We start from the raw sequence: 18628 nt of genomic DNA on the forward strand, positions 1-18628 counted from the left end.
TCGAAATGATGAGAAAAAAGAAGAAATTTTGAGATTAATGTCGAAATATAATTCGAGAAAAAAGTCGAAATGATGAGAAAAAAGTCGAAATGTCGAGAAAAAAGTCAAAGTTTCGTGAATACTGTAAAGTTGAAATGTTTAGAAAAAAGGTGAAATTTCGACTTTATTTTTGAAATTGTATTAAACATTAATCTCGACATTTTGACTTTTTTCTCGACATTTCAAAATGAAAGTGCAAAATAAAAAAAAATCTTCCTCTCAAATATTTTTTCTCCTGCATGCATGCTGCAATATTCCGTAGAGGATTCAACGTTTCTTGGAGCAAATTATTTGCATTCATTGCCTGAAGCGAGAAGTTGTCCAATAACAAAAAGAGTCATGTGGAAAGACATTTGCAGCTACATTTGCAGCTGAGGACCGAGTTCTAACTAATATAGAAACATGCAGCATGTGTTGTCTTCATTCTACGGAGCCCCTTAAGGGACACGGATTTTTTATTTTTTTTTATAATGAGTTTTAAGCGTGCGCGTGAAACCTTTAAGTGAGCACGTAAAGTTGTTTACGTGAGCACGTAAAACGTTTATGCACTCACTAAAAAGTTTCACACGTTCTCGCAAAACTTATAAGTGAGCGCCTAAAAGTTGTTCTACGTGAGCGCGTAAAAACAAGTACATGGGAGTTTTGCTGGAACAGGAGACCGTACAGTTGCTCCTGCTCTGTTTATGAATGGAAATGACATTACAGGATTTAGCTGAGCTATATTTTAACCTGGGACTCCATTATAAGGACATTTCCACTTTGCTTGCAAGTAAACAACTTTACGTGCTCACTTAAAGGTTTCACGCGCACGCTTAAAACTCATTATAAAAAAAAAAAAAAACGTGTCCCTTTAGGGGCTCCGTATCATTCTAAGGCTGATACAAGACTTTTCATTTTTTGCGGCTCCAGACATATTTGGTTTTTGTGTTTTTGGTCCAATATGGCTCTAAAACATGTTGGGTTGCCGACCGCTGTACTAGTTGGTGAGGTACAAAGACAATGTGGACTTGACTCTAACTTTGAACCTCACTTCAATGGATGAAGTACAGGATAGAGGGACAATTAGAGTGATTACCATGACAGTTACCTCCACTCCTCAGTGTGCTAATACACCCCCCACCTCAGCTGCCCATCACTCCTGTGATGAATCCTCATCCCTGTCCAGTGGATGTGTTGACACGGACATACTGTCTTCACCAGACTCAGGCCCCGTTTACACGGAGCAAAAACGGTGGTGTTTTCATGCGTTTTGGCCATTTGTTTACACGAAAACAAAGCTCAAAGTCACCAAAAACGATCATTTCTGAAAACTCCGGCCAAAGTGGAGATTTTTAAAAACTCAGTTTTCACGTTTGCTTGTAAACGGAGGGAAACAGACATTTAGGCTTCAGAATGTCACATTATGAGACAGAAACGTACAATTACCCCCAACGTACAATTTGTTTGTAACCGTCAATATTTTCTTGTATTTTACCTGTTTTATATTCTAACGTCACACTTAAAAGTAACTCCACTTCTCTGTCACTCCAAACCAAAGACTCTTGTTCATCTTGGAAGTAACTGGCAGTCAAGGCTGATTTATGGTTCTGCGTTACACCAACGCAGAGCTACGGCGTAGGCTACGCGGCGACGCGCTCCGTACGTACAGTAGGCTACGCCGTCGATTTAACACGGAACCATATTATTCAGGCTTCACACGTGTCATTTGTCGACATTTTTTTCCAGGATTCTGATTGGCTAGCATGAATGTATCTTCTCGTTACACTGCCCCCTGCAGGTTTGGCTGCTCATAGCACCTTAACAGTATATTTATGAGGGTTCGTGTAAACGAGGATATTTTTCAAAACGTAGAGGGGGAAATATCCGTTTTTGTAAATACTCGGCTCTGTGGAAACGTGGCCTCAGAGTCATCCGGCTCTTGGTCATCTTGGCCGAGCACTACATTCAAAGTGAGATATTTCAAGCCTTTATTTGTTATAATGTTGATGATTATAAATAAAAAAATAAATAAAAAATCTAAAAAAATTAGAATATTTTATGAAATCAATAAACAATTCAATCATCAAAATTATAACAAATAAAGGTTTAATATTGCTTTGCCTGTAATGAGACTATGTAATGTATTAGTTTTGCCTTTTAAGTTGAATTATTGAAATAAATTAACTTTTACACCATATTCTAATTTTACCACCTTCAGCTGTAGCTATATTTATATTTACTTGCAAACACATCTGGGCTTATGTGGACATACAGTTACTAGTACGGTTGTCTGTCTGTACAGTCATGCAAGTTCAATGCAATTAAAGCACTTTAGACTTTAAATCAAATCATGTTGTTCTTTCATATACAATAAATACATTTCTATGCAGTTTAGAAGTTTTGGGGATGTCCCTTTTTTTGGCGCCTGCGCTGCTGAAATCAGGGCGTCCCTTATTTCTATTTCTGAAAGGTGGCAACGCTAGCCATATCACATGTTGATGTTGTTATTCTCCTTTTCAGATTAATGCTGAATTTAAGCAGATCACAACAATGCCCCTGCAGTCCAGATTTCTCTCTCAATTAGATTTTCACTCTGAGAAACTGATCAAACGTTTTAAAAACAGAGGAGGACAGATAGGCAGATGCCTAGGGGACATCATTGCACCCATGGGTGAAGTAAGTATACTCTCTGAGGTGGGGGTGTAACAATTGATTGTCTTCAAGACAAAAATCCCTTTTACCTGGACAAATGACAATTTACACAGACATGAACTCAAACAAAACAACTTGTGCTTCTGCTTTTCTGCCTTAGGATGATGATGTCAATCTAGGAAGAGAATGTGTCATAAAGGGACTCTGTGTGTACCTGAACGAAGACACAGAAAATCTGTTAAGACAGTTTGTGGTATTAGTCCATGTTCCAGACCAGATATCAGCACCACTCAAGGTGACCAAACTTACTTATGATTTTTGAACAGATCCATGTCTATAGATGATATTCTGGTATAAAACCTTCCTGAGTGGTAGCTGGATCATCAGCTCATGAAGTTACAACCCTTCAGGTTAATTGATTATTCTAAATTGGGTTTATTATACATTTCCTGAATCCTTATGGTCCTGTGAGTATTCCAGTTTTTGTATTTATTTTTTGTTTTTTTTGTATTTTGTGTCTCTAATGTTGTTTATAAAACTAAGCTGGTTCCTTATCTCATCGTTATGTCCTTTATGTCGTGTATTTGCAGATAAAGACCAGTTTGTGACATTAGTGGCTGTTATAGTTTCATAGGACCCTAATGATGCTCTTCTAGTTTAAGGCTCACAATGACCTGCAACAATGATATATTATGGGGTATATTATACATTTCCTGAATCCTTATGGTCCTGTGAGTATTCCAGTTTTTGTATTTTGTGTCTCTGTTGTTCCTAGATGACACAGGGATAAAAGATAGTATATCATTAAGGTGAAAATGGTGTAAAAATGTGTGTTGTTTATAGTTTAAAGAGCTGCAGTGACCTCTATGTTGGTCAGAAAGATTCACATCTTAGCTTGAATGAAAGCTTAAAAGGTCTCCTTTAAAATGATACCAAAGACAATATAGTGAAACATTAACAGATATCCTGTACATGAGTCTAAACCAGGATATGCAGCAGCATCTAAAATGTAATTTTCTGAAGGGGGTTTTAACTTCATGAACTGATAACTCTGATCCAGCTTCCCTTGGCCCGGTTTCCCAGATCAGTTAAGTAGCTCTTAACAGAAAAGTCTTCTTTCAAACCTTCTTAAGGAGCCTGCAAGAAAATCGCGTTTCCCAGAGTTGCTCTTAGCTTAAGTATCTCTTTCATTAAGAAGGAAATGTAAGATGCTTCTGACCCAGTCTTTACAACCATCTTAGTGAACAAAGACTCACAGATCCAGCCGCGAGATATTAAAACAATGCACCCCGCACAAATGTTGATATATTTTTTACTTTAGATTTATATTGTTTAGCATTCATTGGTGACAGCAAAGGGGAAAAAAAATATAAGGAATAACAAGTGTGTTCCTGTATATGTTTTATGCATTACGCACAAATAAAACGATCATCATGAATGTCATTTATTTGATAATTTGGCTGCTATATCAATTGATTCCAGGCAAATCAATCACCGATCACTATCAGCGCATTTTCACACGCAGCACTGCTCCCTAACGCACTAATTCCCTGCTGTTTGTGCGTTATGTGTGTTATAACGAAAAATTAAGATGATAAATATACTTCAATGACCCTTTTTCATGATGAAAACAAGACTGCAACTAAATAAGAAGTAGTCTTGGTAAGAGAATAATGAGGAAATATATGTTTTTATTAAATTTAAAAGATGGACGAAAGGACAAATTATCATAATGATCAGCAGATAGGACCACATTGTATCCTCCTGACTAGTAAAACAGAATCCTTCACCTCAAAAAAATATTCTGAAGTTTATTTAGCTACTTGACCTTTTTCACTATTAAGCAGCATCTTACATTTCATTCTTAATGAAAGAGATTCTTAAGCTAAGAGAGACTCTGGGAAACACGTTTTTCTTTCACAGGCTCCTTAAGAAGGTTTGATAGAAGACTTTTCTGTTAAGAGCTTCTTAACTGATCTGGGAAACCGGGCCTTTATCAGTGAACTATATCCAGGCTCTCCAGCTTGATTGCTGGAGAGCTCCCCTTAGCTCTCCAGCTAAGGAGAGCTAAGGGGGAGCAGGTCTGCGTTGGTGTAACGCGGAACCATAAATCAGCCTTTTAAAAGGCGAGTCTCAGCTGTCAATCAAAAGAACGTGGTAGAACGTGGGGGCCGATAACGCGTTCAGTGTGGACAGAGTGCGTCCGATGCCACGCAGTGTGACGCGACAGTCGGACGCTCGCATGCAGTTAGGACAGGCTGTTAGAAAGCAGAATTCTCAGGGTAATGGCTTACAGTTTAAGAAAACTCAAATATCCTATCTCAAAAAATTAGAATATTCTGGGAATCTTAATCTTAAACTGTAAACTATAATCAGCAATATTAAAATAATAAAAGGCTTGTAATATTTCAGTTGATTTGTAATGAATCCAGAATATATGACATTTTTTTTTTTTTTTAATTGCATTACAGAAAATAAAGAACTTTATCTCAATATTCTAATTTTCTGAGACAGTCCTGTAAAACAAATTAAAGAAACGCGTTCATTTAACATAATAAAAATTAGTCAGTTTAGCATAAGACAATCTAATATATAGAACATAAAATAAATATTTTTGTATGTAAGAAAGTCCATCCATCCATCCATTATCTATACCCGCTTTATCCTTTGCAGGGTCACGGGGGTCTGCTGGAGCCTATCCCAGCTATTTTCAGGTGAGAGGCAGGAGTTACACCCTGGACAGGTCGCCAGTCCATCACAGTAAGAAAGTCATGTTGGTTTAATAAATAATAATTTAATGTACAGAACATGTACAGAACATGTACAGAACATTTCATGTACATCAACTTTGGTAAACATAACTCCAAAATCCAAAATAAATCCAAAAGACTTTTTTTCCTTGGCAGCAGCCGTGCACGGTCAGCAGAGGGAGTAACAAGCCTGCAGAGTCAGCGTGCAGCTCAGCCGTGAAGGGAGGAAGGAAGTGTCCAGGTGAGAACAGGATCTTCACCTCACAGGAACCACCACTCGCTTTAAGAGTCAGCCCACGCGCCGGGCTGACTGACACATCCTGGGAGAAGAGAGGACATTATTATTAACCGTTGCTTGAGAACATGCTGTTTAGTTGTGGCGTGTTTGTTTTGCCTTTTACCTTTGGATCCAGTGGTGTTTTTGAGTAAAGCCACCTGCTTTTTCATTTTCTGACCCAAGGCCAAAGTTCCCACCTTCACCTTCTTCTGTGATGGATCTTCATCTTCCAGCTAGGACCAGAAAAAGAGGATTTAAACTGGAGTCTGTAACATACGTAGAGTATTAGGGCCAGGCAAGAGAAAAACATTTGAGAGTGGAAGATTTTTTTTATTGTGCACTTCGAGAAAAAAGACGAAATGTCGTGAATAAAGTCCAAATATCGCCTTTTTTCTTAACATTTCGACTTTTTTCTCGACATTTCGACTTTTTTCTCGAAATTGTATTTCAACATTAATCTCGACTTTTAGACTTTTTTCTCGTCATTTTGACTTTTTTCTCAACATTTTGACTTTTTTCTCAACATTTCGACTTTTTTCTCGACATTTCGACTTTATTCTCAACATTTCGACTTTATTACAATATTCTAATTTTCTGAGACGGTCCTGTATTAATCTACAGAGCAAATACCAAGAATTTCATGTTTTTTTATAAAGATTTAACGTCATTTGTCGGAGTCGGAGATCTGTTGACGCTTACTGTGTCATCAACCACTGACAGAAAAAGACTTGAAATTTGGCGCATTTTGGGAGCGAGCAGAGAGCGAACATGTCCAAAAGACAAGCTAAATTTACTGTCTTTTTTTAAAAATACAAAAGAGCTACATGAAAAAAAGAGCAAAAAGAGTCAAAAAAGCCTGGACAAGCGGCGACAGGAGCAGTTGCAGCGATGGTGTCAGCCAGGTCGTCCACCGGAACCTTCAGCTCGCTTGATTTTACAGCAGGATATTCAGGAGGAGAGGAGAGGAGAGCGTGGGACGTCCAGAGACAGGTCAGATATGGGATGCACAACTATTTGGACAGCAGCTCAGTTCAAGGTGAAACAGACTTACTACCCCTGGCTTCTTATGGAAAATTCAGGTTAGGGCTGCACAACGTGTAAAGCGGTAAGGACTTACGGGGAGATGAAACTCGCAAAAGAGTGGGTTTCATGCACAGTAACCTCATCTGCTCCAGACATTAAAAAACAGCAACGCGCACTCAGAAAAAAAGTATTTGAACATGCCCGTACTAAGGCTAAAGAGAAGCATAAAGTCATGCTAGCCAATCAGAATCCTGGAAAAAAGCATCAACAAATGACACGAGTAACTTCCAGTTACTTCCAAGATGAACCAGAGTCTTTGGTTTGGAGTGACAGAGAAGTGGAGTTACTTTTAAGTGAGACTTTAGAATATAAAACAAGTAAAATACAAGAAAATATTGACGGTGGCCAAACAAATTGTAAACACAGGTCGCACTCATGACGCTGGTGACGTTTCTGTCCCATAATGTGACGTTCTGAAGCCTAAATGTCCGTTTCTCTCCGTTTACAAGCAAACGTGAAGATGGAGTATTTAAAAATCTCCACTTTGGCCGGAGTTTTCAGAAATGATCGTTTTTGGAGACTTTGAGCTTCGTTTTCGTGTAAACGAACGGCCAAAACGCATGAAAACACCACCGTTTTTTGGTACGTGGAAACGGGGCCTTACACCGTGTCCTAACTGCATGCGACGCGAGCGAGCGTCAGCGTCAGCGTCAAAAACAATTCCATTGCTTTATTTTTTTATTGCACTGTCTATACTGGTTGCGAGCGACGCGGCGTGCTGTTTTGAGCTGGACATTTGTCGCACACCCTGCTTCTATTTTCTTCCTGTCGCTCGCGTTGAAAGCCGGTTGAAAGTTGAAAAAAAAAGTTGAAAGCGCTGTAGGAAACAGTGATTTCAATACAAGAACCTCAATAAAGTGGCAGCTGCTGGAGGGAGATCGCCAGGGAGCTGGAAGGTTCTGATAAGATAATAAGATATAATAAGAATCTTATCTTAATCTTATTAGGGCTTAATTTGTGCCGGATCCTGCCGGATTTCTCGTGTCCTCTGCTTTTTCCCACATCCCATAATGATCTGACATGCTGACATGTTTGCTGCATTAACACCACACGCCGGTCACTCACGCTGTTCGCTGTTCGGTTGCGTCACCGTTCGGTTTTTTCCCCACTTATTCCACCGAATAATAAGCTTGTTTTCTGTTTAGAAAGTACAAACGTAGGAAGATTACAAGTACTCACCCATCCTTTACTTGTCCCTTTACTCTTTTAGGAGTAATTTTAGGAGTTTCTTTCAGGAGCGCACGGGCGGGTGAATGAAGGCTGATTTATGGTTCTGCGTAAAATCGACGGCGTAGGGTACGCGGCGACGCGCACCGTTCGGTGAGTGCGCCGCGTACCCTACGCCGTAAGGTCTGCGATGGTGTAACGCGGAACCATAAATCAGCCTTTTAAAAGGCGAGTCTCAGCTGTCAATCAAAAGAACGTGGTAGAACGTGGGGGCCGATAACGCGTTCAGTGTGGACAGAGTGTGTCCGATGCCACGCAGTGCGACGCGACAGTCGGACGCTCGCATGCAGTTAGGACAGGCTGTTAGAAAGCAGAATTCTCAGGGTAATCTCAACTCAGTCATTTTATTACCAACATTGCAGCCACACGCAGATTTACTGGTTTTTACTCACCTTCACCTCAATGCCTTGCCCCAGTATGGCCACCTGTTTGGTGACACGGCTATTGAAGCTGAAAGTGATGTTTCCGTGGTAACGACGTGGCTCACGAGGGTAGAAGGAGATCGGTACCTCCATCACAGCACCAGGGGATAAAACATCCGCTTGAAAGTCCACCTCAAGGTAATCGGTGTTTGTGAACAGGCACTGGATGCTGAGGGAAGTGAAATAAATGGTTTGAATGATCTGAACTTAGATAGCACCGTTTAAGAGAAAGACTTGTTTAAAAGACTTGAAAACGCCATTCATCTAGACCAGGGGTCTTCAACCGGGGGTCCGCGACCCCTAGGGGGGCCACGGAGGTTCTGCAGGGGGTCCGACAACCTCAAAAGAACTTCAATTTTAACCAAAATAATTTGTGAGAGTTAAAAAAATAATAATAATCATATATAGGCTATACAGTATATATGTTACGGTTAATGTAGAAAAACGGCTATTTTGCAAAGTACATACATTTTTAAGCTCATGGTGCGCGGAAATCACATTTTTAATCATCTCTCTAGTCTCGATGCTCCGGTCATATCCAGTGTGACAGTGTTTGTGAGGAAAGATCTATTCCACCTTCTCTTTGCACCTCCAAAACAGACAAACTCTCATGGAAGGAGAAGCTCCTAAACCCGAATCGCGCAAACCCGAAGCGCGCGCATCCTCCTCCTCCAGCTCCATTTGCACAAATTGATGAAACCAAAACAAACTAAGCAAACGTAATTCATTTGGTAGATAGAGTCCAGTTACTACACTACAGAATAGCCTACAGTTCAGTTGAATGGATGAAATTCGCGCTTCAAACCGGTCACTTACAGTCGCCAATCAGTGCAGTTGCTGCGTAGCAGCCAATGGAAGAAGCCCATAAGCTGCACATGCTTGTTGTTGACAAGGCTCTTTATGGCTGTTGGAGAAGCCTAACGTTACACTCCCCGAAAAAGTGTCGGGTCTGACACGTCCACATCATTAACCGGCTACTGCCGTTTTTCTACATTAGCCGCCCTGACGGTTATTTTGCATATTAGCCGGCTATTTTGCAAAATAGCCATTTTTCTACATTAACCGTAACATATATATGTATATATGATTGAAAAAACTCCATTAACAGGCTGTCAACATCTACTTTTGAGAATAATTATTGAGTCTACAACTCTACATAAATGATTCCCGTGACTTGAGTCATGTGACTAATGTCAACTTTAGAGTGGCAAAACGAGCTAGCTGTTTAAGAAAAGAAAATTCATTGAGAAATTGACTTGGCTATTTCTTATTTAACGCTAGTTAGACCTGATGGATAAATTAGTGGCAATAACGAAGCCTAAAGCTGGAGATTGTAACGTTCCAGCTCGGCCTAACGTTACTCCTTCCACGTCTGACGAGGACAAAGTTTCATCAACCATAAACACATGTAGCTAATAACCCAGTCAGGAATTGGTTAATAAGGTGATATAAGCAGAATAAAATACATTCAAAAGTTATTAGAAGCCAGGCTTAAAACTTTACACGTTAAAAAAAAAGGAAAAAATAAAAATTCCAAGCGGCTCTGTTTTTCTCTCATTCAAGGGTCCATGGGCTAGAAACATGTATTTAAAATAATTGCTGAAACAGAAGTCACTGTTTGAGAGGGAAATTAATAAGTGAATTAATATGAAGAAAAGCCATACTTAAATCATCATCATCATCATCATCATCATCATCATCATCATCATCATCATCATCATCATCATCATCATCATCATCTTCATCATCATCATCACAAAAAAAGAAAGAAAACAGGGTGAAAGTAGACTAAAAAAAAAACACAATTCTGGAGCAATTGTAGGTCAATTGAAACATATAAAGATAAGTGTCCAAAGAAAAAAGAAAACATTGCCATAGCCATCGATGATTAAATTACGGAAGAGTATTAGGGCCATGGAGTAGAAAAAATATTTGAGAGGGGAAGATTTTTTTTTATTGTGCACTTGGAGAAAAAAGTTGAAATGTCGAGAAAAAAGTAGAAATGTCAAGATTAATGTTAAAATACAATTTCAAGAATAAAGTAAAAATGTTGTGAATAAAGACGAAATTTAACCTTTTTTTTCAACATTTCAACTTTATTCACGAAATTTTGACTTTTTTCTCGACATTTCGACTTTTTTCTCGAAATTGTACTTCAATATTAATCTCGACATTTCAACTTTTTTCTCATCATTTTGACTTTTTTCTCAACATTTCGACTTTTTTCTTGAAATTGTACTTCAACATTAATCTTGACATTTCAACTTTTTTCTCGAAATTTCAACTTTTTTTCTCGAAGTGCACAATGAAAAAAAAATCTTCCTCCTCTAAAATATTATTTTAATTTTTCTGCTGCCTGGCCCTAATACTCTTCCGTATGAAATGGATCTACATGTCTGTGAGGTCGAGGAGCAGGGCCTAACATCCGTTAACATGTTTAGCAAATGTTCTGTAGATCCATCAATGGGAAATAGGTCTGGTGATGATGCAATCCATTCCCAGGATAATCATGCATTTTCCCAAAGTTCAGAAAACATGACGACAATTAAAACATTAACACCAAAACATTACAACACATTCTCTCTACATCCTCAAACCAGTGCATCTATAGTTCAGCGGCCTGCAGGTGAAGAAGACGACAGCTCTGTGGATTAGTTTGAAATCAGATTTTATGCTTTCAAATGGTTTTAGGTTGTTATTTTTGGAACAAACAAACATTTATATTTCACTGGGGACTGAAACTTGGGGAAAGTGACACAAACCTGATGTCTCTTTTGCCTTTGTTTCTAATCACTAGAGTCTGGGATTGTGGTGACGTGCCAGGACTGCGCAGGAAACACTTCCCAAAGTTGAATTTGGTGAAGGAGAAGTCAAGTGTGGGCACTACACTCTTTCCTTTAATGTTGAAAGTGAACACTGGCCCATTTTTCACCTGATGGAACCAGTCAAAACAGAAATACGAGAGATCAGTCAAATTAAAAATCTAACTCAAAAGACTGTTCACATCAAAAATAATGTTTTCAAAGGCAGAATCAAACTTTTAATAATTTCCTGTACTGTATAGTTGAGGTTAGTTTCTTCACAAACGTTATTTTGAGATTCAGAAAACATTTCTTAATACTCTGGATGACGAGATGAAGTGTCAGCTTGTTTTTGAGGAGTCTAGAAGTGACTTCAGATCTCAAAACTCACGTCTTCACAACAGCTTTTAATGTGTGATTTGTTTCTTATCCTTTATTTTATCTTTTATCTCTTATCTTTGTTATCCTGTAATTTTTCATTTTCTTGCTCTCGATGTTTTATCTTTGTGTCTTTGAAGCGTCTTTGAGATCTTTTACAAGCGCTCTATAAATAAAATTGATTATTAGGGCCCGAGCACTGACAGTGCGAAGGCCCTATTGTATCTGTAGGAATTTTTGTTTTTCTCGTTTTTCTTCCGACGAAATTAGGGCCTTTTTTCCCCTAAACGTGCCCCAAAAGTCACCAAATTTTGCACCAGGCCTGGTGAAAAATGTGATATTTCATGGTTTGCATTAATGGGCGTGGCCTAACGGCTCAACAGCGCCCCCTAGAAAACTTTGTGCCTCAAGCCCCACAATGCGGTTTGACGTACATGAGCGAAAATCGGTACACACCTGTATCATGTCGCAACTTAAAGAAAAGTCTCTTGGCGCCATGGCCGAAACCCAACAGGAAGTCGGCCATTTTGAATTAATCGTGTAATTTTGCCGCAATTTATGCCATTTCTTCGGCAGTTAATGCAGCCCGAACCATAACCTGCACCCAGGTGTGTTATACATCGAAATGTGCGTCTCCATCCTGCAACTATGCGGATTACTTTTCTCAGTCAAAAGCGTTACCGTGGCGACGCTAGATGCCAAAAAGCGCGCCCACTCTTCAGCTGATTGGTCCATATTTGATAGTTCCTATTTTCTGCCATAACTTTTGAATGGTTTGACATAAAGAGTCGTGGGTGGTGTCATCGGACTCGGTTTTGAGTCCTTGACCTTTATTGGTGAAAATTGCACACATGAGGGCCCGTTCATCGCTGCTTGCAGCTTTAATTATTATTAGGGCCCGAGCACCTTCAGTGCGAAGGCCCTATTGTATCTGTAGGAATTATTTGTATTTTTAGGGCCCGAGCACTTGCAGTGCGAAGGCCCTATTGTATTTGCAGGAATTCTTCTTCTTCTTCTTCTTCTTATTGTTCTGACAAAAGGAAGGCCTTTTTGCCCCCCTAAACGTGCCCAAAAAGTCACCAAATTTTGCATGCAAGCCAGGCCTGGCGAAAAATTTGATATTTAATGGTTTGCATTCATGGGCGTGGCAAAATGGCTCAACAGCGCCCCCTTGAAAACTTTGCGCCTCAAGCCCCACAATACGGTTTGACGTACATGAACGAAAATCGGTACACATCTGTATCATGTGGCTACTTAAAGAAAAGTCTCTTGGCGCCATGGCCGAAACCGAACAGGAAGTCGACCATTTTGAACATTCTGAATTAATCGCGTAATTTTGGAGCAATATATGCCATTCCTTCGAAAATTAATACGGCCCGAACCGTATCGTGAACCCAGATGTGTTATACATCAAAATGTGCGTCTCCATCCTGCGACTATGCGCATTACTTTTCTCTTTCAAAAGTGTTACCGTGGCAACGCTAGACGCCATAAGGCGCGCCCCCCTTCATCTGATTGGTCCATATTTGATAGTTCCCCAAAAGTCACCAAATTTTGCATGCAAGGCAGGCCGGGCGATAAATTTGATATTTCATGGTTTGTATTAATGGGCGTGGCAATATGGCTCAACAGCGCCCCCCGGAAAACTTTGTGCATCAAGCCCCACAATACGGTTTGACGTACATGCACGAAAATCGGTACACACCTGTATCATGTCGCAACTTAAAGAAAAGTCTCTTGGCGCCATGGCCGAAATCGAACAGGAAGTCGGCCATTTTGAATTAATTGTGTAATTTTGGCCCAATTTATGCCATTACTTCGGCAATTAATACGGCCTGAACCGTAACGTGCACCCAGGTGTGTTATACCTCAAAATGTGCGTCTTCATCTTGCGACTACGCGCATTACTTTTCTCTTTCAAAAGTGTTACCGTGGCGACGCTAGACGCCAAAAAGCGTGCCCACCCTTCATCTGATTGGTTCAGACAGAAAAAACTTTGCGCCTCAAGCCCCATAATACGCTTTGATGTACATGAACGAAAATAGGTACACACCTGTATCATGTCGCAATTAAAAGAAAAGTCTCTTGGCGCCATGGCCGAAACCGAACAGGAAGTCGGCCATTTTGAACATTCTGAATTAATCGCGTAATTTTGGAGCAATATATGCCATTCCTTCGAGAATCAATTCAGCCCGAACCGTATCGTGAACCCAGATGTGTTATACATCAAAATGTGCGTCTCCATCCTGCGACTACACGCATTACTTTTCTCTTTCAAAAGTGTTAGACGCGAAAAAGCGCGCGTCCCCTTCATCTGATTGGTCCATATTTGATAGTTCTCCAAAAGTCACCAAATTTTGCATGCAAGCCAGGATTGGCGATAAATTTGATATTTCAGGGTTTGTATCAATGGGCGTGGCAAAATGGCTCAACAGCGCCCCCTAGAATACTTTTCTCTGCCATAACTTTTGAATGGTTTGACATAGGAAGTCGTGGGTGGTGTCATGGGACTCTGTAATGAGTCCTTAAGCTTCGTTGGCCTTAATTAGCCCCGCCCCTTCTTCTGATTGGTTGTCCCTTTTTTTTGCTATAACTTTTGAATGGTTTGACATAGGAAGTCTTGGGTGGTGTCATGGGACTCTGTAATGAGTTCTTAAGCTTTGTTGGCCTTAATTAGCCCCGCCCCTTCTTCTGATTGGTTGTCCCGATTTTCTTCTATAACTTTGGAATGGTTTAACATAGAGAGTCGTGGGTGGTGTCATCAGATTCTTTATGGAGTCCTTGACCTTCATTGGCCTGAATTAGCCCCGCCTCTTCTTCTGATTGGTTGTCCCTTTTTTCTGCTATAACTTTTTAATGGTTTGATATAGGAAGTCGTGGGTGGTGTCATGGGACTCTGTAATGAGTTCTTAAGCTTCGTTGGCCTTAATTAGCCCCGCCCCTTCTTCTGATTGGTTGTCCCGATTTTCTGCTATAACTTTGGAATGGTTTGACATAGAGAGTCGTGGGTGGTGTCATCAGATTCTGTATGGAGTCCTTGACCTTCATTGGCCTGAATTAGCCCCGCCCCTTCTTCTGATTGGTTGTCCCTTTTTTCTGCTTTAACTTTTCAATGGTTTGACATAGGAAGTCGTGGGTGGTGTCATTTCTGATATGCTTATGGGGGGCAGTGGCCGTGAGTGCGAGGGCCCGTTCATCGCTGCTTGCAGCTTTAATTAGGGCCCGAGCACTTGCAGTGCGAAGGCCCTATTGTAATTGCAGGAATTATTCTTCTTCTTCTTATTGTTCTGACAAAAGGAAGGCCTTTTTGCCCCCCTAAACGTGCCCAAAAAGTCACCAAATTTTGCATGCAAGCCAGGTCTGGCGAAAAATTTGATATTTAATGGTTTGCATTAATGGGCGTGGCCTAACGGCTCAACAGCGCCCCCTAGAAAACTTTGTGCCTCAAGCCCCACAATGCGGTTTGTCGTACATGCAAGAAAATCGGTACACACCTGTATCATGGCACAACTTAAAGAAAAGTCTCTGGGCGTCATGTCGAGAAACCGAACAGGAAGTCGGCCATTTTGAATTAATCGTGTCATTTTGGCGAAATGTATGCCTTCCTTCGGCAGTTAATACGGCCCGAACCGTAACGTGCACCCAGGTGTGTTATACATCAAAATGTGCGTCTCCATCCTCTGACACCACGCATTACTTTTCTCTTTCAAAAGCGTTACCGTGGCGACGCTAGATGCCAAAAAGCGCGCCCACCCTTCATCTGATTGGTTCAGACAGAAAAAACTTTGCACCTCAAGCCCCACAATACGGTTTTACGTACATGAACGAAAATCGGTACACTCCTGTATCATGTCGCAACTTAAAGAAAAGTCTCTTGGCGCCATGGCCGAAACCGAACAGGAAGTCGGCCATTTTGAAAATTCTGAATTAATCGCGTAATTTTGGAGCAATATATGCCATTCCTTTGAGAATTAATACGGCCCGAACCGTATCATGAACCCAGATGTGTTATACATCAAAATGTGCGTCTCCATCCTGCGACTACACGCATTACTTTTCTCTTTCAAAAGTGTTACCGTGGCGATGCTAGACGCCAACAAGCGCACCCCCCCTTCATCTGATTGGTCCATATTTGATAGTTCCCCAAAAGGCACCAAATTTGGCATGCAAGCCAGGCCTGGCGATAAATTTGATATTTCATGGTTTACATTAATGGGCGTGGCAAAATGGCTCAACAGCGCCCCCCGGAAAACTTTGTGCCTCAAGCCCCACAATACGGTTTGACGTACATGCACGAAAATCGCTACACACCTGGATCATGGCACAACTTAAAGAAAGGTCTCTTGGCGCCATGGCCGAAACCGAACAGGAAGTCGGCCATTTTGAATTAATTGTGTAATTTTGGCGCAATTTATGCCATTCCTTCGGCAATTAATACGGCCCGAACCGTAATGTGCACCCAGGTGTGTTATACATCAAAATGTGCGTCTCCATCTTGCGACTACGCGCATTACTTTTCTCTTTCAAAAGTGTTACCGTGGCGACGCTAGACGCCAAAAAGCGTGCCCCCCTTCATCTGATTGGTCCATATTTGATAGTTCTCCAAAAGTCACCAAATTTTGCATGCAAGCCAGGCCTGGCGATAAATTTGATATTTCATGGTTTACATTAATGGGCGTGGCCTAACGGCTCAACAGCGCCCCCTAGAATACTTTTCTCTGCCATAACTTTTGAAAGGTTTGACATAGGAAGTCTTGGGTGGTGTCATGGGACTCTGTAATGAGTCTTTAAGCTTCGTTGGCCTTAATTAGCCCCGCCCCTTCTTCTGATTGGTTGTCCCGATTTTCTGCTATAACTTTGGAATGGTTTGACATATAGAGTCATGGGTGGTGTCATCAGATTCTGTATGGAGTCCTTGACCTTCATTGGCCTGAATTACCCCGCCCCTTCTTCTGATTGGTTGTTCCTTTTTTCTGCTATAACTTTTGAATGGTTTAACATAGGAAGTTGTGGGTGGTGTCATTTCTGATATGCTTATGGGGGGCGGTGGCCGTGAGTGCGAGGGCCCGTTCATTGCTGCTTGCAGCTTTAATTTTTATTATTATTCTTATTATTTTTCTGACGAAAGGAGGGCCTTTTTGCCCCCCTAAACGTGCCCAAAAAGTCACCAAATTTTGCACCCAAGCCAGGCCTGGCGAAAAATTTGATATTTAATGGTTTGCATTAATGGGCGTGGCAAAATGGCTCAACAGCGCCCCCTTGAAAACTTTGTGCCTCAAGCCCCACGATACGGTTTGACGTACATGCACGAAAATCGGTACACGCCTGTATCATGACGTAACTTAAAGAAAAGTCTCTTGGCGTCATGCCGGAAACCGAACAGGATGTCGGCCATTTTGAATTAATTGTGTCATTTTGGCGAAATTTATGCCATTCCTTCGGCAGTTAATACGGCCCGAACCGTAACGAGCACCCAGGTGTGTTATACATCAAAATGTGCGTCTCCATCCTCCGACACCACGCATTACTTTTCTCTCTCAAAAGCGTTACCGTGGCGATGCTAGACGCCAAAAAGCGCGCCCACCCTTCATCTGATTGGTTCAGACAGAAAAAACTTTGTGCCTCAAGCCCCATAATACGGTTTGACGTACATGAACGAAAGTCGGTACACACCTGTATCATGTCGCAACTTAAAGAAAAGTCTCTTGGCGCCGTGGCCGAAACCGAACAGGAAGTCGGCCATTTTGAACCTTCTGAATTAATCGCGTAATTTTGGAGCAATATATGCCATTCCTTCGAGAATTAATACGGCCCGAACCGTATCGTGAACCCAGATGTGTTATACATCAAAATGTGCGTCTCCATCCTGCGACTACACGCATTACTTTTCTCTTTCAAAAGTGTTACCGTGGCGACGCTAGACGCCAACAAGCGCACCCCCCCTTCATCTGATTGGTCCATATTTGATAGTTCCCCAAAAGGCACCAAATTTGGCACGCAAGCCAGGCCTGGCGATAAATTTAATATTTCATGGTTTGCATTAATAGGCGTGGCAAAATGGCTCAACAGCGCCCCCCGGAAAACTTTGTGCCTCAAGCCCCACAATACGGTTTGATGTACATGCACGAAAATCGGTACACACCTGTATCATGGCACAACTTAAAGAAAAGTCTCTTGGAGCCATGGCCGAAACCCAACAGGAAGTCGGCCATTTTGAAATCTGATTGGTCCATATTTGATAGTTCTCCAAAAGTCACCAAATTTGGCATGCAAGACAGACTTGGCAATAAATTTGATATTTCATGGTTTGCATTAATGGGCGTGGCCTAACGGCTCAACAGCGCCCCCTAGAATACTTTTCTCTGCCATAACTTTTGAATGGTTTGACATAGGAAGTTGTGGGTGGTGTCATGGGACTCTGTATGGAGTCCTTGAGCTTCGTTGGCCTTAATTAGCCCCGCCCCTTCTTCTGATTGGTTGTCCCGATTTTCTGCTATAACTTTTGAATGGTTTGACATAGAGAGTCGTGGGTGGGGTCATCAGATTTGTTATGGAGTCCTTGAGCTTCGTTGGCCTTAATTAGCCCCGCCCCTTCTTCTGATTGGTTGTCCCTTCTTTCTGCTATAACTTTTTAATGGTTTGACATAGGAAGTCGTGGGTGGTGTCATGGGACTCTGTAATGAGTTCTTAAGCTTCGTTGGCCTTAATTAGCCCCGCCCCTTCTTCTGATTGGTTGTCCCGATTTTCTGCTATAACTTTTGAATGGTTTGACATAGAGAGTCGTGGGTGGTATCATCAGATTCTGTATGGAGTCCTTGACCTTCATTGGCGTGAATTAGCCCCGCCCCTTCTTCTGATTGGTTGTCCCGATTTTCTGCTATAACTTTGGAATAGTTTGACATAGAGTCGTGGGTGGTGTCATCAGATTCTGTATGGAGTCCTTGACCTTCATTGGCCTGAATTAGCCCCGCCCCTTCTTCTGATTGGTTGTCCCTTTTTTCTGCTATAACTTTTGAATGG

At 41.2% G+C, this 18628-nt stretch overlaps 1 protein-coding gene across 1 annotated transcript in view; it reads right to left on the bottom strand.

Moving 5' to 3' along the window:
- Window positions 1-18628, bottom strand: part of hydin (HYDIN axonemal central pair apparatus protein) — a 175648-nt gene that overhangs the window by 1511 nt on the left and 155509 nt on the right. Inside the window, exons 76-79 of the mRNA XM_061722806.1 lie at window positions 11192-11361; window positions 8400-8598; window positions 5758-5930; window positions 5518-5726 (exon numbers count right to left, since the gene is read on the bottom strand). Of these exons, the coding sequence (XP_061578790.1) occupies window positions 5518-5726; window positions 5758-5930; window positions 8400-8598; window positions 11192-11361 (751 nt within the window). The remainder of the gene's footprint in view (window positions 1-5517; window positions 5727-5757; window positions 5931-8399; window positions 8599-11191; window positions 11362-18628) is intronic.

This window comes from Cololabis saira, chromosome 5 (assembly GCF_033807715.1).
Source record: "Cololabis saira isolate AMF1-May2022 chromosome 5, fColSai1.1, whole genome shotgun sequence".
Taxonomy (NCBI): Eukaryota; Metazoa; Chordata; class Actinopteri; order Beloniformes; family Belonidae; genus Cololabis; species Cololabis saira.